Below are 27,357 nucleotides of genomic sequence, written 5' to 3'. Positions count from 1 at the left end.
TCATTTTAGCTTGGGTTAAGTAGATCTTTTCAGTTAGCTATTCCACAACATTCAAGGTATCTGTGGATCCTCTACGGTATAAACTTTCCTTATTTAATGTCTTAGAAAATGGTCACAAAAAGTCTCAAACAGTTGGAGGTTTAGATTTTTCTCCTCTCAGGCTACACGTAGGCTGTTGGGGCCATGTGCCGCCTGAAAGGACTACCTGCAGACACTACTCAGGGCTGAAAATTACTACCTAGACTAAGTAGCCCAGTACTGTTTGTAGTATAGATGTAAATACTATATTATATATTTATGAGCTATATTGTATATTAAAAAGAGTAAGCTCTCTATTGAGGAAAGTATGATTTTAAGTCATTAGTGCATTAACAATACAGAGGTTTAAATAGCTTTTCTTGTTTTTCTTTTGTTATACTGTCATTATTATAGAAGGCACAATACATTTAATCCTAACACATCGTTGCCCTCTCAATGTACATTTTTAAAACTTTTACCGCACCACTGAACTGGAATTGCCTGATTTTTTTTCTCGTAAAACAACAAAAATTAGCTTTTTCTATGGATTCTGAATTTTTGCCTAGATTGGTTAAATCTAATCATTTCCATACACGTGTTAAAAAGTAATTAAATGTCTTACTTTTGAATATAATTGTTACAAAAAATGCAAGCATAGTAGCACTGAAGGAAGAAACCTTTAAATACAGTTATAATTAAAAAAAAAAATTAATAATTAAAATATTTCTACAGCTGATTGATTGTGGCCAAAACTGACATTAAATCGGGGAAAGCAGGAAAAGCACAGGTGTAACTAATAACATTAATTAGCTCCCTTCCAGTTGTCCCAGTTAATGCTGCAGAAGAAGAACAAGAAGAAGAAGAAGAAGAAGAAGAAGAAGAAGAAGAAGAAGAACGAAACTAATGGCTCTTTCGTGTCTCAGAGGTGAGTCTAAACAGATTTGTTCGAAGTAGCTAGTATCTCAGAACATCAAGTAGTACATAATTGTGTCTTTTTCACGTTTTGTCGATGTATCCGAGTGAATTAACGTTATGAAGTTGTACCGTTAAAGCGCAGATATGTGTTGCTACCAGCAGGGGTCAGTAGTTAGCTAACCGCCTTTTCTTCTTCGGGGTTTCTGGTGCTCTTCTTTGACTCTGTTGACAGCTCGCAGGAAGTCCACAATAGCTCCGTATTTTCCACAAAAACTCGCCTTTTCTTTTATTTTTAACTGGAAGAACAAAGACTATAACCACGTTGGACAGGCGATAGATGACCGGAATGGAGGAATATCATAACAGCAACGAGGTTTGTCCCTGAATCTTATTTTTTTTCAATATATCACGGTAAAAAATTAGCTAGCTAAAAGCTGGCTAGCTACCTAGCACTCCTAACCTTATGTGCAAGATGATTTTAGATGCTAACGCTGCATTTGTCGATATGAAATCATTACATAACATTGCACATTATATCAAGAATTAGCTAATGACCTGATCTTGGTAGTTACCAGGGTGTCGAAAGTGACAGATATTAACGTTATACGATTCCTGTATTAATCCCACAGGGACTTAACGCTGAACTTTGACTTAATAATGAGGCTAAAGTTAATGTTTTTAATACTCATACTATATCCTTCATAGCAATACAGCTATACCTTTTAGTTAATTGAGAATGTATATGAATTATGTATGTATAATATCCTGCATTGGCTCATATTTGTCTGTCGTTTCCTTTTCTTTTTTTTTTAGGGCTCCTTCAACTCTGAAGAAGCTGATAGCATTGTCAAAGAGGTAATGCAAACCCTTTAACATTTGTTTCCCCTGTTTAAGTAGCTTTAAGGTTGTTAAAATCATTAGTTTCCACACTTGATCAGACCGTATCAGCCTGTTCCAGCTCTTAACTATGGAGTGAAACATTCAAACCCAAGTTTGTCTTTTTTTCCCACCTATAATTTCAACCTGTTGTTTGTAGGAAACTTTGCACCCACACAAAGTATTACCATCTATTTTTCTAGAGCACATTGCTTCATTTGTCACTCTGTTTAACAACTAAATTGAGCCAATGGATGTATTGTAAATGTGTGCAATGACACTTAATCAACAAATGGAAAAACATACGAGTAGTAAAAACAAACAGCGTAGATAATCCCACCCTGTAAACTGTGCTGTATTGCAGAGGTCTAACACTCCAAATTTTAGGTATTAAAATATTATCCAGCCAAGTACTCGTTTTATTTTGTGGTGAGTTGCTGTGCCCGCCTTCTGAAATAATGTAAAAAGTGCCAGATCGAAAGGGTTGATAAAGACATGAGCCGACGATGGCTTAAAGCTGTTTTTTGTCATATATGGCAGAAACTTCAGGATGGATTTTATGTAGCAAGAGGTTTTTTTTTTAGTGCCATTTTACTGGTGCACACTGTCTCTTTGAAAGAGTACATCTAAGTTTTTACAAATAGTTATTTAGGAGTGCACTCCTCAGGTCTTTGGAAAACACTAGCATTAAAGAGAAAGTGTTGTTTTTTTTTGGTTTGTTTTAAAAAAAATAATAATACAGATATTATTTTCAGAAAACTAATGTTTCTGCTGTACTCAGGTTTGTAACAGGGATATTTAGTGAAGTGCAGAACAGTGTTCACTCTTTATTTTCAGTCTCCTCAGGGTGAAACAGCACCCAGTGACTTTCACATGACAAACCCCTGAGCTGTCTCACGGACCTGTTTTTGTTTGTTTGTGTGTGTTTGTCTCAGTGCATCGAGAACGTGGTGGGGGGTGACGACTACAGCCAGAGTCAGGTGAACAAATGGACCGCCGGCATCGTGGAGCGCTGCCTCACACAGCTGGTCAAACAGGGGAAACCATACAAGTACATCGGTATGTTTTTGTCTGTGCTGTTTTTTTGTGAAGCCGCTGTGGTTTCAGTAGTGTGGGTGCAGATTTTTACAGTGAAATTGACTTTTTCGGCACGTAAAACTTAAAATTTCTTCTTGTTCCGATTCCCCCGAAGTATAATTTTCTACATATCTATATAAGAGGGATGAAAATGAGTTGTGTAACTGCATCCAAATTTGATGCAGGTATGTGTTTTATATAAGAGAAGTAAAATATTACAAATAGAATACAAAATGGAATAAAGTGCGTATTGTTTCCTCGTACAGTGACATGCGCTGTGATGCAGAAAACGGGAGCAGGCCTCCACACAGCTAACTCCTGCTACTGGGACACTGCCATGGACGGTAAGCAGAGCTTCCCCTGTGACTCACACTGAGAGCAGCTCGCTCTGACTTGTTGAGTCAGATCAGTTCAGAAACTTATTATAGAAATTATATCAACTATATCAGATAATTATAACTTAAACTAAAAGACCAGGAAAAGACAACACTGTTGATAACAGAGATATGATTATTATTTTCTAATAGCCTTCCTGCTATGACAGGGCTGCTGTTTAGGGCTATAGCTCAGTTTGTATTTACACTTTATGATTTGTAGGTTGTCCCCGGCAATCGTTGACAGTCGTGAGGAAAAAACTGTTTTTAAGTGTTTTTAATAGGGCTATATGTTATATTTAATATTGATTTATTACCAGTTTCATTCAATTCAGTTACGTTTTCTGTTTGTTGTAGTCTGCTCTCTAGGTCTGTTCTGTTTTCTTTTAGTTCTGTTCTCTTTTTTTATGTATTGTGTTTTTTCTTTAAACACTCGCCTGTTTTGTTGTTTTGTCTCTGCAGGAAGCTGCACCGTGAGATGGGAAAACCGTACTATGTACTGTGTGGTCGGTGTGTTTGCTGTGGCTATCGCATAGGACGCACACACACAAATATATATAAATGACGACCACTACCACCAGAAAGAGTGCAGTGTGTTCCTGTGAACAGCAGGGGGCCACCAAGTGCCATAGAGTCCACATCCATACAGCTGTGTGTACATATCGAAGCTTGACCTTTTAACATCTGCGGAAAAGCTGCAGGAAAGATAACAGCTGTATTTTGTTGTGTTTTCAGCCTTCCGATGCATGTAAACATCATCACCTTAATGTATTTATCTCCTCATGTCACTGCAGTGCTTTAATAATGTCACATTTAGCCTGACAGCATGCAGCAGCTGTTCTTCTTCTGCGTTTTATTTTGTATCATGTCAACGAGAGAAACGGTGGTTTTGTACTTATTTTGCTGCAGGAAAATAAACATGAAGAGATTTATGAACAGGCCGCAGTGTTCAGTCATTTTATCTAAAATTAATAAAGGCAGATGAACATTTCAGCAAAACATCGCAGCTGTTTGTCATTGATTTTTATCCCTACACACAGAATATTTTTTACTTTTTTATGTTTAATTTTATCCATTGTTCAGATGCACTTCCGTGTATTGTTTTTGTTGTTTTTTTTGCTTCTGACAGCAACATTTTGCAGGTTAACTATAAAGTGCTGCTGTTGCACCTGAACTTCAGTAATTTGTTCACTGAAAACAGGCTTTACAACTCCTGATCCACACTGGCGATCCTCTCTTCAAATATTATATCAAATGGATAAAAACATGATACAGGTTATATTTTCCTGAAGTACAGCTATTCTGCTGTCTAATATATTAAAGTTGCGTTACTTCATTGAAAAGTAAATGTGGTATGGACTCGTTATGGGCAGGACTAGGATACTCTCGACTGAGCTCTTTGAATTTCTACATGAAATGTTCATTAACATGAATTCATACAGGTTCTGGCTTTGGGGCCCCTGACCTGTTGGAAAATCTGTGTTACTGTGCGGATTCCTAAAAGAAACCTTCAGACAACGAAGAGATGTATTGTGAAAAAAGTGTAAATATAAAATTGGTGTTAGGCATTCTCAGACGTCCTCGTGGAGTTTGTGCAATTTAGAAAGAACGACCTTATGTAAGAGGTTGTATTCTGCTCAGTTAAAGTCTGGGACTTTCAGAGATTCAGAGAGGAAAACGTCCTCTGTGATGTCCTTCACATGACGGCTGCACTGGCTGCAGCTTTTTAGCTGCTTTTGTCAACAGAAGAACATGTTTGTGCTGTTGAGGACTATGGTGGGAACAAAAGAGTTGAAAATTTCATCATAATGTACAGATAATAAAATGACATGAAATTCGTATGGAGTTCTCTCTTCTGTGACAGAATCTGATAACTTATGTGGACGGATCACAAAGTGTCGGGGAATTTAAAAATAGATAACCAGTTGGGGCCTTAAAGTGCAAGATCATTTAAACTGAAAAACTGCAACAAGACCTCTGTGGAAGTTCAAGTTTATTATCCAAAAAGGCAAATTCACTTGGTCACAGGTGCAAAAGAATATGCAAAGATGACACGAAATAATCTGGTTGGCTGAAAAAATGGCGAATATTGTCACTAAACAGCAATAAACAAACTGCACATTTACACCCTTTGCATTTTCTTTGAAATTAAAGACATTATGAAAACAGTTCTACATAATAACACTAAAAAGATTTGTAGGATGTTTTATTTCACTGCAGCTTTCCAGCATCTTTAAATAACTTTTTGATTATTTAGTGATGTTTCAGAGACGTTTAGTTTCATTTTCAAGAGAAATTCAAGCTCATGTCGAGGCATTAATTACTTCTTGGTTTCATCGTCACAGACAATTTGAGCTTGAAGGTTCATTATTTACTTTGGAAATTATTATTTGATAAAGAAAGATCAATTTACTGGAAAAGGTTTTCCAGAGCTTTAAGCCACATCTCGTAGGCCTTCTAGTTTGCCCAGTTGTCATGGAGAAGGCCCGCTTGGGTCACATGATGGCAACTGAACAATCTCCATGGCAACTTAGCAAACTCCATCCACTAATGAAGGCCATGAGCTCGAAAAAATGTCCAGTAAGTGGACTTTGTGATGCTCTAAGACTTTTTTTTTTTGTCAAAACACAATTATTTCCGTCTCGTTTTTCTAAACTTGGAAAAAAAAACAGTTGGGTTCAAAGTAGAGACCCAACTACTAACGATTATTTCCATTATCGATTAATCTGTTGATTATTTTTACAGTCAAGAAAATAGTGAGAAAATATACACAAGTATATACATATCACAAGTTCGCAGAATGTCTTATTTTATCTGACAAACAGTCGAAACCCAAAGATTCAGTTTACATTTCTATAAAACAGACTTGATTAATGACTTAAAAGATTAATCGATTATCAGAATTGTTTGTGATTAAATAATTATTCAATTCAGCACTAAGACATTTTTGTGCTGCAGATTCTGACTAATAAAGTTTTACTGTTACTACTCATTCAGGGCCATAACTATGATTAGTATTATATTATGTCTTGTGAGGAAATACACAATAATGATCGCTGATTACGTGAACTTATACTTCGAAATGTAGTCTTCATATAATCGTGTATTTTTTTTTTTTTTTTTGGGGGGTTAAATAATCATCACATATCTGACTAATAAAATAAAAACATTGCAACATTATAAACATTACTGGTATATACGAAGGTCTATATGCATGCTTTCTTCACATCCACGCTTGAATGTTTTTGGAAAAACCGCATAAAGAAGACATTTAGTCACTTTCTCAGACATGTCTGGAAGTTATCATGCCATTTTTCCAACCAATCCAGACAAACAAACAAAATAATCCACGTTTGATCTATAAAAGCCTCGTCCGGGATTCATGAACAGTATTTCTAAAATCCTGGCCTTCTACTCATGTACAACGAATCTGATAAAAGTGAACATATAAATAGCCGTAAAGCACTGCAAGACAAAAGCATTGAGGATTTTGTGTTTTGATGCTGCCTTACTTTCATTTAGTCACATACTGGAAGCTACTCAACAGCTCCGCTGCAGCAGACAAAGCTTTAATGCCTTGCTTCAGGGCGATTTAGCAGTTCATCTTGCATTTTTTGCCTCCCTAAGTTTGGTAATTTGAACGATCTACTACCAAACCTGCTGACCGTGTCCTCCTCTGGCATGAGCAAATAGAAAAGGGAAAAAAAGACAACAACAAAAAAAATAGGAAGATAAGTTTTGAAACCAGCAGTTTCACTTATTGTTGTAACAGAAAAGGAGAACAAGGTAATGTGGAAAATACTGCAGTTATTTCCTTGCTTTCGCTTTGAGCAAGAGAGGCATCTTTGCAAAACGTCTGTGGTGAGAAACAAAGAGCAGAAGAAGGTCTGTCTCGGTCTCAGTAAACCGTCTGACTCCGTCACCCCACTGCTACTTGGGACGTTTCCTCTCGCTTGTGGCTGTGGCAGCTGGAGATCATTTTTTTTAGAAGTTTTCCTTGTTGAAGATGAACTTGACGTCGGCCTCCGAGTGGGACAGACTCTGTTTCTCCAGAGATTTCCCCAGCTGAGGTGGACCGCACAGGAAGACTCCCACTTTAGTTCTGAGGACACAAAAGGTTCATTCATTATAGTTGAGTACTGGTAGTTGTAGTAGTAATGGTAACAGTACTTATTTTTTATAATCCTGCTGTTCTCCATCTCAGTAGAGTGAAATACTAAGTCAAGAATTCTTCAATGTTCTTCAGTTTTAAGGAACTTAGAGTCATAAACTTTGCTTAGCTAATGTATATATTTATATATATTTATATTAGGGTTTATGTTAAGTCTGTGGTTTAGCAGTAATTGTTCCGAGTCAGACACTTGGCTTATGTGCGATAAGATACATTTCCATCTACCAATTTTTATGCTCATTTTCAATTTGTGAAAGCAAAAGGGAAATTCAAGAAAAAACCCTTAAATATCACAAGAAAGTTTTTGCATTTAGCAAAGGAGAAAAGGTTGACTTATAAAAGAGGAGAAGATAGTAGTAGTAGTAGTAGTAGTAGTAGTAGTAAAGGTAGCAGCAGTAGTAGTAGTAGTAGTAGTAAAGGTGGTGGCAGCAGCGGCGGTGGTGGTGGTGGTGGTGGTGGTGGTGGTGGTGGGGTGGCAGCAGTGGTGGTGGTGGTGGTGGGGTGGTGGTGGCAGCGGTGGTGGTGGTGGTGGTGGTGGTGGTGGTGGTGGTGGGGTGGCGGCGGTGGTGGTGGTGGTGGTGGGGTGGTGGTGGTGGCAGCGGTGGTGGTGGTGGTGGTGGTGGTGGTGGTGGTGGTGGTAAAGGGTGGTGGTGGCGGCGGTGGTGGTGGTGGTGGTGGTGGTGAGGGTGGTGGCAGCGGTGGTGGTGGTGGGGTGGTGGTGGTGGTGGTAAAGGGTGGTGGTGGCAGCGGTGGTGGTGGTAAAGGGTGGTGGTGGCGGCGGTGGTGGTGGTGGTGGTGGTGGTAAAGGGTGGTGGTGGCGGCGGTGGTGGCGGCGGTGGTGGTGGTAAGGGGGTGGTGGTGGTGGTGGTAAAGGGTGGTGGTGGCAGCGGTGGTGGTGGTAAAGGGTGGTGGTGGCGGCGGTGGTGGTGGTGAGTAAAGGGTGGTGGTGGCGGCGGTGGTGGTGGTGAGTAAAGGGTGGTGGTGGCAGCGGTGGTGGTGGTGGTGGTTGTGGTGGCAGCAGCGGTGGTAAAGGGTGGCAGTGGTGGTGAGTAAAGGGGTGGTAATGGTGGTGGTGGTAAAGGGTGGTGGTGGTGGTAAAGGGTGGTGGTGGCGGTGGTGGTGGTGGTTGTGGTGGCGGTGGTGGTAGTAAAGGGTGGTAATGGTAGTAAAGGGTGGTAGTGGCAGCGGTGGTGGTGGTAAAGTGGTGGTGGTGGTGGTGGTGAGTAAAGGGTGGTGGTGGCAGCGGTGGTGGTGGTGGTAAAGGGTGGTGGTGGCAGCGGTGGTGGTGGTAGTGGTTGTGGTGGCAGCAGCGGTGAGTAAGGGGTGGCAGTGGTGGTGAGTGGGGTGGTAATGGTGGTGGTGAGTAAAGGGTGGTGGTGGTAGTAAAGGGTGGTGGTGGCGGTGGTGGTGGTGGTTGTGGTGGCAGTGGTGGTAGTAAAGGGTGGTAATGGTGAGTAGGGTGGTGGTGGCAGCGGTGGTGGTGGTAAAGTGGTGGTGGTGGTGGTGGTAGTAAGGGTGGTGGTGGCAGCAGCGGTGGTGGTGGTGGTGGTGGTGAGTAAAGGGTGGTGGTGGTGGTGGTGGTGGTGAGTAAAGGGTGGTAGTAGCAGCAGTAGTAGTAGTAAAAGTAGTAGTAGTAGTAGTAGTAGTAAAGGTGGTAGTAGTAGTAGTAAAGGTGGTAGTAGTAGTAGTAGTAGTAGTAGTAAAAGTAGTAGTAGTAAAAGTAGTAGTAGCAGAAGTAACAATAATAGAAGTACTAGGGGCAGAAGTAGTTATACAGTAGCAGTAGTGGCACCAGTACCAGTATTAGCAGAAATGCTGTAGCAGTAGTAGTACTAGTGTGAGTATTGCAGACATGAAAACTATTACAGCTACTGATTCTCACTCTTCTCTTTACTTAAGATGGATAGCATGAACTGAAGTGTGTGTGTGTGTGTGTGTGTGTGTGTGTGTGTGTGTGTACGCAGTGTGATAACGTGAAAAGGGCCTCACCCAGGGTGCTTTGATGCAATACTGGTGAACTCGTTGTCCCAGTTGGGTTTCCCATAAAGAGTCTTCTGTTTGAGTCCTGTGATTGGGTCATTCTCCGCCTCGTGGTGAACACGGAAATGAGCCGCCTGACGAAGGAAAAGACCACATGTTTTTTGGGTTTCATAAGCTGTGTACAAGTTTGTTGCTGTTAGGGTGAAAACCTCATATCTGCTCCCCTGAAGGTCAGAAAGCTTCCTCAACACAAAGGGTGTCCAATCTGTTCTCACTTCAGTTAAAAGATTATATGCTCCTCTTATTGACACCGACCCAGTTTAGTGGAAGCTTCTAGCCAACATGGCTTTTGGCCATTTTCCGTAAGTAAAAGTACCACTACAGCAATGTAAAAACACTCACTTACAAGCCAAAGTTTTGTTCTTACTTAAGTAAAAGACTTAAAGTGTTATCATTATTAGATTAGCATTAGCATTTAACTGTTGTTGCTGCTCGAGGTGGAGCGAGTTTTAACTGCTTTATATACAGAACACAACTAGACACTGTTTTTAAAGAAGAGGCCATAAGCCAAAACGAATTGGAAACACTGGTTTAATCTTTAACAATGCAATGCATTTTATAAGCTTGTCGTATTTATTTGAGCTTTATCTGAAAAGTAACTACAGCTGTCAAATAAGGGTAGTGGAGTAAAAGTATAAAGTATAACATGGAAATACTCAAGTAAAGTAAAGTAAAAGTACCTCCAAAGTGTACAGCATTTGAGTAAATGTTACTTTTCACCACTTGGAAGTGTCTTTTTCCAAACCTCGAAGTATCTAAAAAAAACAAACAACCTGAACAAGGAACTGCAAACAAAACCCTGATCAGAAAGAATAAATAAGATCCACTGAAGAGATTTTGTTACCTGACAGTTACGTTAATCTGGAGATCCCTTGTAAAATGCCTCAAACTGAAATTCTTTGACATTGTTTTGTTTTGAAATATTTTCAAAAACAGCTGAGCATCACCCCCTTTTTTAGGCTTCGCACCTTAATATTTAGCACAGCTAAAGCTACAGCTTGTTTTAATGCGAGACACACATTGACTGAAATACAACTTATAATACTTATGTATACAGAAATGAAACATTATTCGTTATATTTTTAATGCTTTTATTTCAGTTATTCATAGCACATTTAACATAGAGTCCCATTGGGCTCCAGCCCAAGCTCTCCAAGAAGACGAGGAAAAACTCCCCACGAACCAAAATGGACAGAAACCTCGGGAGTGGCAGTTCAAAGAGAGATCCTCCACGGACGGCTGGGTGTTCGTGCAGAAACCGCGGTCCCCCTACTCTTCTACACCTCGTCCAGAGCTGCGTGCAAACATCCTGAGAAACCAGTTCCTCCTCCTGGGCCTCCCGTCGCTCACTTTTTTTAACGCGCTCTTCATCTCTTTAAACCTCTCCACCCGCTCTTGCTCCTTCTTTTGCAGGACTTTTGTTGACTCTTGACGCTGGACTTTCAGCTGCTCCTCTGCCAACTTCACAGCAGTCTGAAGCTTGGCAATCTCCACTCTCTGGCTCTTCAGCGTAGCCTCTTTCTCCTCCCAAACCTCATTGATGGCATTGTCCAAGATTTCCTGTAACTGACTGATCTTGAGGCAAACCACTTTCTCCCCGTCCTCCTCAGTAAGCTCAACTGCAGCAGGTGCAGACGGGATCTGCAGGCAGGTTGGTTCGCTCTCGTGGGCCTTCTTCATTACTTGGAGGTTTACCTCCTGCGTCTTAACGCAGAGATTCAGGCCTGATCTCGTATCCTGGAGCGTCTCTTCTGCCTCTGGTTCAGCAGCCTCGTCCTGCCGCTCACCGGACCGAATGCTGGAAGCGTGCTTCTCCAGCTCCCTTGTGGATTTATTCAGCTGCAGGAGGAGCTCATCGGGAGTCTCTGTGCTCCTCTGACCGGGAGGCCGTCGCAGCTGTTTATGGGCCTCCTCCAGCTTGGAACTGAGATCCATGTTGTTCACCTGGACCTCCTTCAACTTCAGACGGAGGTCCTGGCTCGTCCTCTCTGCTTCCAGTGCAGTCTGTAACTGCTTAAAGAGCTGGAGTCTAAAGTCCCTGTTTATTTTGCATTGTACACGAAGGCTGTCAGCGGCCGCCTTCTGCTTGTCTTCTGCAGCGTTTAGCTTTAGTTTGAGCGGCGATTTCTCCCCCTCAGCTCGCTTGTGCGGTAAAGGTTTGTTTTTACCCTGGAGCAGATCAAGGACTGCACTCAGGGTCTCAGTTTTGTTTTTCAGGTGGGCTCTTTGGCTCTGGGTACACAACATGAGACTCACCTTGGTGAGATGTAGTTTTTGACTGACCTCCATCTCCCACTTTTTACATAGGACTTCACACGAGAGTCCAGGCTCGCTGCGTGTTTGCAGTTGCCATTTTCTTTTTCTCTTTGTCTCCTCTGCTGAACTTACTCTACTGAATGAAAGAAGCAATGTCTTGGGTGTGCGAACCTTTTCTGTACCTTTTTAGCTTTCAAGTAATCCTTTATGACAATCCTTTATGACATCATCAAAGGAATTCACCTTTGATGATGTCAGACGGAATGCCGTGGTGTTCCATTCTTAAATTATTGGTTAATGCAATTTGTGAGCTCATCATATGTGTTTTAATGTTAAATTTTAATCTGTAAACTAACTAGTAACTAGAGATGTCAGATAAATGTAGTGGAGTACAATATGTAGAATTAAAAATATAGTGGAGTAGAAGTATAAAGTAAGATACAATGGAACTGTATTTAGTTACTTTCCATCACTGTGAGACATAAGGAAAGGAAGTGCCCATAAAGACATGTTTGACTGAGTTTTAAGCATTTTGTTGTATCACATGACCCCTGTCCCCGTTGTACCTCGGTCTCCTTCCAGCGGGTGAGGTAGATGTTGTAGCTGAGGAAGTCTGTCACGCCCTTCTCCGTCATCTGACCCTCCAGAGACTGCAGCAGGTCTGCAAACCACTCAAAGGCCTGGGTCTCCGGGCACAGCCAGTAGAAGTAGATCTGGGGAGGACGGCAAACAGTCACTTTATGTATTATTTAATATGTAAGTAAACAACTTGAAAACGCATTTTTAGATGATGACAACTGAACAAACAACAACCGCTGAGAAAATATATGAAAACCAGTTGAAAGCTTCAAAAAACGTCAGTAAGTAGACCTTGATTTAAGATTGTTTCGTTAAACTAAATTTTTAGCAAGCATGCAAGTTCATGCTTGACCTTGGAAACAGTAGTTTGACAAATTAATCGCGACTCAACGTCCGCTTGGTAGCTTCTTCTGGAGCTTTCAGCCGTATTACGCATTCTTCCTCTTGCTTCATGAGAAGCCCTAAAAGTGCTGTGGAAATCGCATCAGCTACTTAGCTCACATCTCCCTGAAAACTGTGCAAACTCCAATCTGCTGATGAAGACCATGTGGTACAGTTGAAAGCTCCAGAAAAAGCTACTAAGTGGACCTTAAGCTGGGATTGTTTTGTCAAACTACTATTTCCGAGCTCAAAAATGAGCTTTAATGCTTGCTAGAAATTTTTGTTTAAAAAATGTTTGCATCTCTCGTTGTTCCTCAGCGAATGAAAACCGTGATGTGGTTGAAAGCTCTGGAACAAGCTAGTAAGTGGACCGTGACGTGCTTTCTCAGACTAAACTTTTCAGTTTTGTTTTTCTGTTTTTGCTGATTTGCGGTCTCCCTCACCTTCTTGGTGAAGACGTCCTGGTTGTTCTGGATGCGTTTGTACCACACAGACTTGAGGATGGAGGCGAAAGGAGTCACGCCGATTCCCGCGCCCACCAGCATCACCACCTCGTAACGAAACACGTCTTCACTGGCTGTACCAAACGGGCCGTCTATAGCCAGCCTGAGAACGACAGAAACAGGGAGAGAGAACCTGGTCATGATGGAAGATCTCACTGGGATCTACAGCACAAACATTTTCTAAATATCCTGATAAATCATAGCTCCATGATCCAGTTTTTTCTCCCATCTTTATTTACACTGCTCTTGACTTGTGTGCCGTCTGCAGATATCTGATTACGGTGGAAAGTAACTAAGTTAATTTACTCAAGAGCTGTACTCAAGTAAAATTATGAGGTACTTGTAATTTACTTGAGTAATTACATTACTTTATATTACTTTATACTTCTACTGCTCTACATTTCAGAGGGAAATACTGTTCTATTTACTCTACTACATTTATTTGACAGCTTTAGTTACTAGTTACTTTACAGATTCATATTATTAATATAAAATCTGATCAATAAATAAAATATGATATATTATTATAGATTAAGCTACCCAGCAATATATAAAGTAATAATAAGCCCCACCTTCACCAGCTGCAACACAAAGTGATATGTACATTGATCTTTCAATAATATAAAATACATTATTCTGAAATGGGCCATTCTGCATAATGAGTACTTTTATTTTTGGTACTTTAAATACATTTTAATGCTAGTACTTTTGTACTGGACTTTTACTTGGGTATTTCTACACTGTGGTATTGCTACTTTTACTTAAGTAAATGATCTTCTTCCACCACTCACTTCCACCAGAAATATTATCAGCAATATGTCTAATAAGTACTCGTTCTGCAGAAAAATGTCCCCTGTGACTGATATATTATTATGACATTATTATATTGTTTATAATGCTGTATTAGTGCATAAGTAGTTGCTGTTTTCTCACGCTGACATCCAAAACCTTCACTGAAAAGGAAATCTGTTTTTTCCACATCTAAACTTTCAAAGTAGCTCAAAAAGAACATCTTCGTAGCATTTTGAAGCATGTTTGATGACCCAATCTGTTTTAGTCATTGTTCAACAAATACAGTCGAAGTGTAACCCTGCAGGTAATTTCATCAGAGGCAGCAGCTCTGAATAAAGGACTCATTCTTTCATTTTCTGGTCTGACGAGAACAGAAAAATGCTCCAGCTCACTCAGCAGGACCACTGTGGAAAACTAATTTGATGCTGGGAAGATAGTAAAAAATTATATGATTTCTACAGTATTTCTCTGCCTCTCCACTCACTCCTGAAAGGGAGAAGAATTAGAAGACACACAATAAACCATTCAGGGCTGTAAGTGTGAGCCCCATTGCCAGCTTTTCAAAGGAGTTCTGGATCCGGAAAGCTGAGGGTGCAATCAAATGTAATCACAAGCAATTTCAGGCACAGTTTTCTTCTTTTATCACCCCCATCCCCTGTTGTCATACTTGGGCAGTTTCCAGGCCTCCTGAAGCTCGGTTTTGTCTCCTCCGCAGGCCTCGTACAGCGCCTGAGTCCAGTCTCCGACGATACGGATGTGGGCGCTGAAGTAGTCCTCCTCGGGGGCCGAGGTCAGGGTGAAGGGGTGCCACTCCAGCCTGGAAACGGACGGACACTGGATGAAGACGTACTGACCCACCTCCATATGGAAACCTTTCCTCTTCATCTGCAGCTCCAGAGTCTTAGAGGGATGCATCACCACCTGAGGGACAAGTACGGGATTATTAGAGTTAGAATTATGGTTTTATGCTTATTTGTCAAATAAGGGCTGCAACTAAAAATTACTCTCATTATTGATTTTATTTGTCTTTTTTTACCTGCATTTACTTGATTCATTGTGTAGTCTATACGGTAAAATGTCAGAAAATAATGAAAAATGCCCATCAAAACTTCCCAGAGCCCAAGGTGGTCTACAAATGTCTTGTTTTATCCAACAGTCCAAACCCAAGTCATTGTAGTCATATAAAAAAATGGTTTGACATGAAGAGATTTTTCTTAAAACAAGGAATGCAAGAAAACAATTATAATGTTACTTCTATTACTATTTGCATTGGAAAAAAGTCCCATTTTCCTTGGTCCATGGCTGAACTTTCCACCAAAGTTCATTGAAATTTGCCAAGTAGTTTTTGAAATATCCTCAGTCAAACAAATGTAGAAGATAGAGAACATAACTTCCTCAGTGCAGATAATAATAAATAATAAGCTACAAGGCAACAGACAATACAATCTCCCTGCAGGTGAAGCACTTTTAAAGTCCTTTGAGTTTTTACTCTGTTGTATTTCAGGCATTAGTGAAAAATACTTGATGTGCATGCAGGGGTTAAATGTCTTGCTCAAAGACACTTCAACAAGCTGTTGCTTTTCCTTGAAAGACCACAACTTCTTTTAGCACATACACACCTTGGTGATGACCACTTTCTGGTGGGATCGATAGATGCGGACGAGTCTCTCACACACATAGAGGATCATGGGGGCAACCACCCACTTCCACGTCTGGAGAAAAGGAAAATATTGGTAAATGTACAGTGATACAAAATTTTTTCTACAAATAATACTGACAGCTTAAAAGAAGATGTTACATGCTCAAAGTATTTTGGTTGGTAGAAAGATTAATTAAAAGATAAAAGCAAACCAATTATTGAAATAGACTCCTAAACACTTTGGGAGATCAGATAACAAAAATGTAATTCACTTCAGTATTTCCCATGAACACCCTGCAGTCTTTAACAGCTCACCATCGGTGGGTTTCCAGCAAACTCTGGTACAGCACAGTCAGACCCGTTATTTCCCCAGTCTTCAAACTGGTTGGCACAAACCTCGGGGTTGTTTGTCCTCAGGCTAGCAAGCGTCTGTCCTCGCACAATCCGCCTGCAGTCAGTGAACAACACACCAAGGAGAAATTGATATTTAATAATCATCATTATTATTATTATCATTGTAAGTGAAACTGAAATCTGGACCTCATTGCGTTTTAGGCTAAGCTAAAGGCTAGTAGTATGTAATTAAACAAGTTAGCATTGGCTTGGTGGTACTTAAATGCAAATTAGTTTATTTCATTTAATTGTATATTACTTATAGTTTATATTTAATGTCAAATTGTATTTGTCCAAAGCAGAACTGTAGACAGTGATCACTTAAGTCGAGTCCGAGTCTGAGCAGTTTAGAGGAGGAGTCAAAATGGGTCACGTTCGAGTCAAGACCAGGGGCCAGAGGTATAAACGATGGCAACACACAAAAAAAACATGCATACATCATTTTAAACTGATATTTATAAAAGAGGAATGTGCGGTTTTCTAGAGCCAGCTGCAGGTGATATGATGAGGTTGTGAAGCAGTTTGTAAAGTCTGTTTCAAGCTCTATAAATGAATCATTGATCATCCTTCTGACGCTTAATGATGATGGTGATGGTTTACAGGTACATTTGATGAATTAGTGTTATGGGTGCTCTTAATAACCACAGTTGTGCGTAATGACAGCTGCTCTGGTTGAGAAATTGTACTTCTTTGCCGTTCTTCTCATTGACAGGTCTAATGAGTGGTGGAACAGGCACAAGTATTGCTATGTAAACAGATGTTTAAGGTCGTTTCTTCGTCCATTTATGGAGAACTGTGGGAGTGGAAATTAGGCTTGTGCACGTGCATCCACTTCCACAATGATTGTGATTTATAAAACAGAACCAGGCATATGTGCAGCTTTATAAATCTGACAAATAGAAAGCGTCTCCATGTTTCCGTCTGTCAGTTTTAGTTGTGAATCTACAGTTTTTTGCATCTGACCCCTGGTCCACGTGGTGTCTAGACGCAGTTAAGACAGACTTTAATAGAGGTTGTGTACGAGTCAAGACCGAAATCCAAATGGGATTCAGCCAATTGGACTCAGTGGGGACCAAAGACTATAACAGGCAAGACTTATGGCCACGCCCAAGACATAAGTGTCAAAACATCCACAAGACTGAGACAAGTCTGAAAAACAAGTGTAGAGTATCTTCCCTAACACTAAAAACTACTAATTATTTAGCTAATGCTCTCATCCAGAGCAACTTAGTAATAGTAATACAAGAGCAGGCAGGTATTTCTCAGAAATAAATGAACTGTATTTTGTGCCTTCTTACCCGTAGCCATGGAATACCAGTCCGATGAAGAAGATGACAAAGAGATGGTGGGTGTACCAGAACACCTCGAAGTAGGACCTGCGGATGACCTCCATTGATGAAGTGACGATGAGGATGAGGGCTAGCGTGATGACCACGCCCGTCACCCCAGCGATGGTGGTGAACATGACGATGGTAGGGTTCTGCATCAAAATACAGTTTGAATTGTCAGAATCAGGAAGTTTACTGCCTTTTCACTTACAGTTGACATGTCAGATATTTATTGATTGTCATTTTTAAAAGTCTTCCCTCATTTTCTCCTCAAATAAGGCCACACAACTGATTAGTCACGGCATGGGTCGTGGTCATAGGGTCATCACCTCAAACAGTTTCTCATTTGCCACTTTAATCACAACACCCCTGCAGGTCATATTGCATATATGCAGGTTTATTGGCTAACTTCCCTCATGTACCAAATGTATGTTTTGTCATAGTTCCCCTCACTCTTGAGTCTGTAGTCACGTACTCCCTGCTGGTTGTGATGAAACGTTTAAAAAAAGTTAGATACAGTTTTGAAGTAGGAAGGTAGTTCAAGTGAATGTCACTGGGGTTATGGAGTATGCTTTATAAGTTATTGTGTTGTAGAAAAAAAGTTATAATAGTAGTTATAATTTTAAGATTAAGGAGATTTTTGTTAAAAAGTTGTTTTTTGATAAAAGCAAGGCTATAAAGGTGAGTTTTTAGCAGGAATATTAGCATGTTTTTGGTCTCAGATTCAGAATATTTCAGAGTTTGGGTTCAAAACTGCAGAAAGCAGCTTCAACATATAGGTCTTAAAACTGTTGCACACAGAGTTGTTTAATATCAAAAAAATACCAAAAGATCCAACATATTTCTTTGTTATGGCTTTTGAATAAATGCATTTTGCAGCTAAAAACTGCATCTGCAAAGAGGAAGTTCCCAAATGACAAAATGTCTGAGGTCAAATACTTCCAAAAGAGGAAGTTAGTCAGATTAAGTAATAGTATTTTTTCTCATTGAAACCAAATTTAGCAATCAAGCAGAAGGGATTTTACAGATTTTAGCAACACAAGAAGCATCCAGCTACATGTATGATTGAAAGAAACAACACACCAAACCAAACAAGCTGCATGTTTTTCTACAACACTGAAATAGATGAACTTGTATTCTCCGGTAACCACGACTCACCGTCTCATTAGTCCTAATGGGGTTCAGGAAGGCGGCATTGTCCCCAGTACCGATTTCAGACAGGATGAAGGGCAGGAGGCTGCTGTTGCGATTCAGCTGGGCGTCCATGAAATACTCAAAGTTAAACAAGTGGGCAACAATGTGCACAGCTATGAGAAGGTGAGAAAGGAGAGATATATTATGACAAAGTGACGTTAAGTAGTTGAAACTTCAAACAAGTGTTACAGGTCACTTGAGATCTGTGAAGCTGTAAAGTGTGGCTTATAACTAATAAATATGACTAAAACTGATATTAAGTGGATGTAGGTGAAGTTATAGAAAAGGTTGAGGTTTAATCAGTTATGAATTCAGTTGTTCATTATTTGGAGTTTACAGGGGTCCACCCAAAAATGTATAACAGCAGCATCCATTATATATAAAGGGCGAGCACATACTGTTTTAACCACATACATATAAACAAAAGTAAACAGATAAATCAGCAACACTGGCTTGTCACAGATATGGTAATGGAAGATTTGCAAAATGAAATTGGAGTTAGAGATTGCATTTTATGCATATTTGCCCTTAATTACTTTCCATTTGATTCATAATTCACAAACCCCTGAATTAACATATTTTATGTTGTGTTTCGCTGGACAACTTGTTAATGTATGAAGTAAACATGTAAGGACCTAAAGTGTTTAAAAACAATTATCTCGGCTCAGCAACGCTTTATATTTTGTTTGTTGTTGTGATTGATTAAAGGAACAATTTATGATCCTCATCTGGGTGGGTAAAAAATAGTAATAATAAGAATTACAAAGTGCTTCAAATGTTTCCTATCTGAACTCTATAGTCCCTCAAGGCTATACCATAGGTCCCCTTTGATTTTATATCTACATGCTTCTAGAGGGGTAAATAACAACCACAGTTATAATAATAACCTTTATATGTATAGAATTTTACAAAACAAAGTTATAAAGTGCTTCAAAAGTGCCCCTCTGAACTATGGAGTGCCTCAAGGCTCTATCCTGGGTCCCCTTCTATTTTGTATCTATACGTCCTCTTGGCCAAGTATGCAATGATAAGATTTCTTTTCATTGCTTTACCAATGATACACAACTTATCTATCTGTAAAATCAGGAACCACCAGCAATCTGACGTCCTTACTGACATCAAATGTTGGGTGTCTTACAACTTCCTCCAAATCAATGAAGAAAAATCAGGTCCTGTTTGGGTCTTTTAAACTCATCATATTTTAATAATCATTTTGGCATTGTTCATTAAACCTAGTGCCAGAAATATAGTTATCTTTGATTACAATCTTACTTTTGATAATCATGTTAATAAAATAGTGCAGTCCTGTATCATTCTCTGGCTTGGAGAAAGCTATTCATGCTTTCATGTTTTCCAGAACTGATTATTATAACACCCACTTACATCTTCAACAAAAATAATACCTGTATGGAAGGCGATCATGTAAGCCACCAGTTTGTGAAAAGTGAGGTTTCGATCTAGTTGACGAGCTGCTGTGCGGCTGCAGTACTGAATACAAACAAGAAAGACAAATATTGCAATGTTAAAATAATGAGCAATGAGAAATCGAAGCAGAAACAAAAGATAAGTAATTGCCTTAATTTTAATGGTTTTTCTATACTGTTTAGTGTTTTGGAGTAAACCTTGGTTTTTATGGATACCTGGATGGAGCCACGAAGGAAGGAGAGGAGGTTTCGGCAAACTGGCAACAGAATGAGCAAACAGTTGAAGTTGAGGCAGGCGGCAGGAGCTCTGGCCCAGGGAAGAGCTTGCTGATGGGTTAGAGAGAGTGTGGGTTACTTCAAATTTTAATATCGTCATCAATATACTTCCATAGATATTTTATTAGTCTTGAAGTCATAATGTTTCTTTAATTCATTACCAGTAAATGCTGGTGAGAATACACATGTGTATTTGTTTTTATCAAAATAGTGTACACTCCATGTAACCCTCACCACAATGGCTTACCTTAACAATTATCTTCACCTAAACATGATACTAATATTATCCTTAACCTCAAACCCAAACCCTTATCCTAAAATCATCACAACCATAACCCTGACCTCAAAGTAAACTAATAATTGTTCTAACATAACCTTTTTGACCTTAGTTTTCTTGATAGTTTTATCCCTAATAGCTCTGTACTTAGTATAAAGAAGGAACTTATGATATTGTTTCTCATCTCTCTACATTTGTGGTGACATTTAGTCCCATTAAATATAGAAAAAACACGTAAGAAAGTGCTCAAACACAACCGATTTTAAGAGCCTCTGTGTTTCACTTCTGCCCACCAGCCGTGCAGCCGGTGGTATCGACTCAGTGTATCATGAAGCCAGGTGTGACCACAGAGCAAACTTTAACCCTCACTTCAGACCTACTTCCCTTCACTACAAAGCAGTTTAATTGAAAATAGAAGGTGGTGTAGATAAGGTGTGATTAGTGCAGGTGTGGATGTGTCTGGAATCTCGGAGACGCCTGACTTTATTGTTAAGAGTTCAGGAGGTGATGAGGATTTTATGCTGTGGCACTTTGTTATGGGAAGAACATAAATCTGTCTTTCTGTGACAACAATCCTGCTGGATAGCACTATTCAAACCCACATAACTTAACTCTTTAAAACTCTAATGGAGATCCAAAAGTGACCAATGATATCTAACATGTCAGGTTCATATTCATATAGTTTCAATCAAGTGTTAAAACAAGCAGATACAGAATATGTATGTGATATTAACCTTTAAGATATGTAAGGGGAACTTTAATGCCATATTCAGATCTTATCAGTAATTTCTCAGTAAATATGTGGTCATTTGCACTAAATGATATGTACCTATGTTATAAATTGTGCCATTTTATTTCTCTTGTTTGCCCATTTTGTATTTTATAGTCTCTGGCATGCACTTTAACCAATATCATGTCTAAAGAAAAATATTTAAAAGAAATGGAAGTTCCCAGCATTAACCCTGAGAAGTGCTTTCATATTGCACTGCTGGTATTAATGTGATGTAAGTGAATCTTCAAGAATCAAATTAAGTTTAAACAAATCGAATTGGGGCTTTTTACAGAAACAAATCAGGAGATCAGTGCCAATATCCAGCCCCAACCGTAAACACGAGCAGCTGAGTGGGGAAAACCATTTATTCTCCTAGTGGTAATTATGAGTAGGATATATGGGGATTTTATGACAGCTAAGATAACTCCCAACTGGTGAAAATATCTACAGAAGTGTTGACAAACCAAAATGGCTGCAAAGCCTCCACTGGCAGCAGTTCATTGTAAATGAAATCCAACATTTACACTGATATACAGTAATTGTTGCAGGTATTTCAAAAGAAGCTATATAGTTAACACAGTTCGTTCCTACTTTATCTTGGTAACACACTGTTACCAATGTGTACCATGAGCTAATTCACGCTACATTTCCATAGATCTGGTGTGAACAAGTTTGCCTAAACAGTGACTTAAATTGTTGCAGATTAATTTATTGTTGACCGATTTAAGGATCAGTTGACTACTTGTTGCAGCTCTGCACTATACCAATTTATAAATATTCTGCTGCATGACATACAGTTTAAGAAAGGAGAAGAAGAGTGGGTGGGCTGCGGTGTGTGTTATTAAAGCAGTTTGATGTTAATGTTGGAGACTTCTTGGACATCACCCGCTGCAGTTTGAGGAACTGAAAAAGACCGGGTCCTGTTTCATACATTTCTATAACTTTTAAGAGTTGTTTGATTAGGTGCCTATGTTTTTTTTTTTACAAGAGCTTTTTCCTCTCTCTGAAGCTTGAACATTAAAAAAACACACTTTGTAGGGGTATGTGTGTGTGATGATTTTGATACCTCAGCTGATAAAGGAGCAGGATCAGCTCAGAACAGACCACTTTATATGATGCTACAGGTCACACTTACCCCAAGCAGGACCCTGGTGTAAAACCACCTCTCCACCAGGAAGGCCATGTAGAAATGGACAAACAGGAACGCATTGATCCCCAGCCATACCAGCTGTAACACACATCCAAACATATGTCATGTTTAATCAAACGGTTTCACTCCAATAATTCACAAATAAGGAATGAATGAAACAACTGAATCAAGAAAGATTATAATGAAATAAATGTTTAATTAGGAAGTCAGTTTTATAGTATAATGTTCACAGATAAGGCTGGGTATCATTTGAAATGTTTTGGCACGTGTTCGATACCAAATACCAAAATAACACTTTTTTTAGTATCTTACTCTGGAGAATATAAACATGTTTAAAAAAAAGTCGAAATGTTGTCTGAACACAAGCACAAAGAGGTCATGTTCTTAACCTGAATACAGTCAGTATTTTGAAATTTAAAGTTATACATGGATACCAATATTTTCTAGACATGGTGTTCTGAAATTTGACAATGTTTAGTCCTAGAAAAATTAAGAAATACTGTACATAACAAATATTTTAACTCTTCGCAGAGTAGAGAAAACTCATAGAAATAAGCTTTTAGAGCAGTGGTTCTCAATCATTTTGGGTCAAAGTCAAAGCATTGTCTACTTGTGACACACCTCTTCACTGGGTGCACACTGTATGTCTGCCATTTGTTTTGTTTGAATCATTTTTAAAATGCCTGAAATGCCAAAAATTATCCAATAATTCAAACAAAACGCAAATGTTAGAGAACATATTCACAGAGATGCTTTCTGTGTCCTCTAAAATATTCGGAAATGGTCTTTTGACAAGCAGATTTAACAGGACAGAAATGCAGACAGTGAAAGCAAACACATAAAACATGAAGAAACAAGGAATCAATTGGTACAACAGAGAACCATGAGAAGGCGACAGGCAATAATTGTAATGATTAAAGCAAATTTACTCACAATAACAAAAATGGAGAGCCCCTCATTGACAGCAAAGTTCCCCATGGTGAAAAATGCTTCTGAAGCGGTGTGTGTGATACTAGAGGAGGAAGCAGGAAACAGTGAAGGAGCAGAGTAAATAGTGCAGTGGACTGATTACTCATTTTATAACCTTTTTTAGGAACAAATGAGGAAGTGGCCCTTCACAGCTTTTCAGAAGGAAGGCCTGTCGTCCCGTCAGCCGCTTGTTTTCTCAATAATCCAGTCATAAAACTGTACACTCTGAAAGGTCCCATATCGAGCCTGAGTCTATGATCTGACTCCTGGTGTTTATCTTTGAAACATTTAATCAAAGTTAGTGCAAACAAAAGTTGGTCAGATGAACAATAATGAGCCATAAAAACAACAATCAGAGGTTTAAACTAAAATGTTAAAGGTTTTCTTTGTTTTCAGGCTAGATATGAAAGACTGTCGTGTTTTCCTCTGTTGACTGTATATGCAGATATGATTAAAGATTGCGTTTTTAAAAATCAATCATTTTCTTAAAGGCAGTTTCAGACTAGAGCTGCAACTACCAACCGTTTTCCTTACTGACTAATCTTTTTATGATTGATCAATTAATCTTTTAGTCAATAAAATTAGTAAAAAAAATTAATTTAAAAAAATGCCGTCCCAAGTTCCCAGAGTCCAAAATGACGTTTTCGGATGTCTTGGTTTGTCCGACCAGCTGTTCAAACTCCGAAGATATTCAGTTTAAAATGATTTAAAACAGAGAAAAGCAGCAAATCCTCCCATCGGAGAAGCTGGGAACTGAGAATATTTCACATTTTCCCCCTGATTAATAACTGATATGATTGATTATCCATTGTGGCGACTTTACACTTCGGTCCTGTGAATACTTGGTCTCATTCACTTCAATTGAAGGCTGTATGACTGACGAATTTAAGCATTCATTTCCTGTTTTGATCTGATCTCCTGGACGGACTGAGAGATCAAAGGTCAGCTTTGTTCAGCTCTGACCTGTGGCTTCTCAGCCAATAGGAACACCGATCACCCTCTTTAGTACAATATTACACTATAAGACCAACTGCAGCACCGTTCTCGTACACTTTTTGTGATCAGTCTGCCCAATATTTATTTATCAAGAACCAAAACACCCCATCCTTTTTTGGAGTGCAGGGCAGTTTTGTTGGACAAAAGTGTAACGTTACTTTAAAAGCGTTGCAGTGTCACACTCCTTACACTTAAACATTTGAAAATTCATCCAGTCAGGCCAGTTTGCAGCAAGAGTCTAATTTGACAACATTAGTTACTAGTTACTTTGCAGATTCAGATTACTAATATAAAATATATATCAACTAATACATTATGATATATTATTATAGGTTAAGCTACCCGGCAGTTATAAAGTAATTAAAATTAGCTCCACCTTTACCAGCTGCAGCATTAAAGTGATGTACACACTGATGCATCAATAATTATAATCCAATTATGTAATGTATATTATTCTGAAATGGGCCATTCTGCATTATGAGTACTTTGGTATATTTTGATGCTAATACTTATCTACTTAAGTAAGATTTTGAATGCAGGACTTACTTGTAACAGAGTGTTTCTACATTGTGGTAATGCAACTTTTACTTAAGTACTTAAGTAAAGTACTTCTTCATGTGCATTATACTTCACAATCCTTTAAAACTACATCAAAGCTGTTTCAAATCTTAAATATTTTTCTATAACTTAAAATAATCATGACAACCAACAATAAAAGTTAAAGTTTGGGGGTCATTTTTTATTTAGAGGCACTCAAAAACTACAAAATGAAGCTAATGTGCTCCATTAGGACTGTGTGGGTGTGGTTTGATCGGATTTGATTGACAGCATTGTCTCCCTGGCAACAAACAACTCCACAAGTGTCATCAGATTCTGATTCAAATGTTTCTAACTCCTGATTGGTGCACAGAAATCCGTGACATCACGTTTTCCCAACAGAGCGCCACCCACTTCAAACCAGTGAAAACACAAATACATAAATCTCTCATGTGAAATAATGAAACGGTTCCAACTTTGGCAGAAAATATTGTGTTTATGTAGAATCCCAATGCTGGTAGTAAGAAGTCGATTGAGTAAATAGCTTTTCAGGGCCTTTAAATAGCAAAACGTCATGAAAAACTTTATTCTTAGCCAGAGTCAGAGGAGTTTTAAAAGCACATAATTACAGCCAAGGTGGATTAAGTGTGATTGCCCAAAATGCAGCATAAACATTGATAAGAAAATATCAAACACCACTTTCCAAAGTCAAAGACACTTACAAACGTGTAGGGAAAGAATCTGAATCATCTTACAGTGACAACGCCCTCCTGTCGTTAGCAGCGGCCGTTGAGTGCTGGATGTGTTAACACTCGAAGCCAGGTGACTGTTTAGGAGGAACTTGATGGTGACATTGTGAATTTTAGGCGGAGGAAGTGGCTGATTTCTAAACGTGAAGTAAAACGAATTAATTTCCACATGCTTCCTGTTTCAAGCTAAACTGCAGAAAGGGAAACACCTGAACCAACATCTAAAATTGGTTCAGAAAAATGCAGCAGTATTGAAAAGCACCAGCAACAAGTGTTTTTAGTTAAATGAGTTTCTAATCTCATCACATTAGGATGGACAGCAGCTGCTTCAATTGAAAAGTGTGGCTGTTTAAAATCAAAGCAAAGCTGAGCTGCAGCCTTTTAGTTTTCACTCTGTGTAATGAAATGAGCTTTCAGCATCTCATTTCCTGCTGTAAATGATTTTTTCTCTCATGAGCCACTCTACAGCTTTTCTCTGCTGATAATGAAAAGATCCGGGGGTCACGCAGGATGACAGGGGGAGGTTACAGAGACCCTCAGAGGTCTTGAGACAGGTCTAGAGGCTGTTGATGGGTGATTCAAGGGGTACTTCAGGGGCTTGTTGAAAAGGTTTCGGAGGTTCTTGAGAGAGAGTTTCTGAGGACCTAGAGGGGGTCTTTGGGGACTGAAATATGTTCAGTAATCCCTGCTTTAGTTCCAGGGACCAGGTCATAGGATCTAGTTGTTCTTGGCAATTTTCCAGAGATCCCCAAGAGGTTCAGTTAGGTTTACAGGATTATAGTGTCATTTGTCTTTGGTTTGTTTCTGAGGCCCACACAATCAGATCACTGCTGCAGGGGGTTTTAAGAGGAGATCCAATGGTCTTAGGCTCCTTAAGGGGATTCTAGGGGCCCCTGGTGGGGGGGGATTCCTAAGGTTTTTCAGAGGTTACGTGGGGTTTCTGAGGTCGTATCCTACAGTACAAAGTAATGGTCTAAGTGAGGGTTTCCGGGGCCTTTCAGAGTGCCACGTAATTTCTGGATCCCCTTATAGGGTCCAAGGGTTATTGAGAGGGGCTCCGAATGGCCTTATAGGCTCCAAGGACTGGTCAGTTCTGGGGGGTTTTGAAGGGGTTTCAGTCATTCTTGAAGAGGCTTCAGAGATCTTTGGGATGTTCTAGGAGACCTGTGGTCCTTGAGAGGTTCACAGAGGTCTAAGGTGTACTTTGATGTTGTTTTGGTGGTTTTGATGGAGCCATCAGAGGGTTTCCTTGGTTGATTTCTAAGGCCTGAGTCTTTGAGGGGGGCACCAAATGGCAGCAGGCTGCTTAATGTGGTTTCAGGGACCCTTGAAAGAACGAGGCCTGTTAAAGGGGTAGTTCCAGCCACCCCTGAAGAGGTTTCATGGGACCTGGGGATGGTTCAGAAGTTCTTAATGAGATCTTGGTTTTTCAAAATAAAGAACTGTTTATGTTTTTTATTTGATCATAATGTAATTCACTAAAAAACCATAATAAGATCATTTATAAGTGAATAATATGAGTTTACTTGTTTGCAGTTACACACCTCAACCCTGAATTAATTAAAATCGTTCCAAATTAAATCTACTTACTAGGAAATACCTGATGTGAAAAATGTCCTGCGCTAGAGGCGGTGGTTTTCATCCCTTCTAGTGCAGCTAAAACCAGCTCTC

At 39.4% G+C, this 27,357-nt stretch overlaps 2 protein-coding genes across 2 annotated transcripts; one reads left to right on the top strand and one right to left on the bottom strand.

Annotated features, from left to right (window-relative positions):
- Positions 1–836: 836 nt before the first annotated feature.
- Positions 837–4,196, top strand: LOC122871827 (dynein light chain Tctex-type 1-like). The gene is made up of 6 exons (XM_044187246.1): positions 837–943; positions 1,166–1,306; positions 1,747–1,788; positions 2,745–2,868; positions 3,153–3,230; positions 3,723–4,196. The coding sequence occupies exons 2-6, from the start codon at positions 1,271–1,273 to the stop codon at positions 3,794–3,796; spliced, it is 354 nt and encodes a 117-aa protein (XP_044043181.1). The 5' UTR covers positions 837–943; positions 1,166–1,270; the 3' UTR covers positions 3,797–4,196.
- Positions 4,197–5,236: 1,040 nt separating this feature from the next.
- Positions 5,237–25,730, bottom strand: LOC122871816 (cytochrome b-245 heavy chain). The gene is made up of 14 exons (XM_044187223.1): positions 25,693–25,730; positions 23,369–23,447; positions 22,421–22,513; positions 20,177–20,287; positions 19,940–20,024; positions 18,501–18,649; positions 17,313–17,494; positions 15,937–16,069; positions 15,602–15,694; positions 14,650–14,903; positions 13,131–13,293; positions 12,294–12,440; positions 9,421–9,545; positions 5,237–7,362 (listed from the first exon to the last, which is right to left on the bottom strand). The coding sequence occupies exons 2-14, from the start codon at positions 23,411–23,413 to the stop codon at positions 7,245–7,247; spliced, it is 1,698 nt and encodes a 565-aa protein (XP_044043158.1). The 5' UTR covers positions 23,414–23,447; positions 25,693–25,730; the 3' UTR covers positions 5,237–7,244.
- Between the last annotated feature and the right edge of the window lie 1,627 nt (positions 25,731–27,357).

Source organism: Siniperca chuatsi, linkage group LG24, assembly GCF_020085105.1.
Source record: "Siniperca chuatsi isolate FFG_IHB_CAS linkage group LG24, ASM2008510v1, whole genome shotgun sequence".
In the NCBI taxonomy this organism is placed as follows: domain Eukaryota; kingdom Metazoa; phylum Chordata; class Actinopteri; order Centrarchiformes; family Sinipercidae; genus Siniperca; species Siniperca chuatsi.
This window is presented reverse-complemented; position numbering and strand designations above follow the sequence as displayed.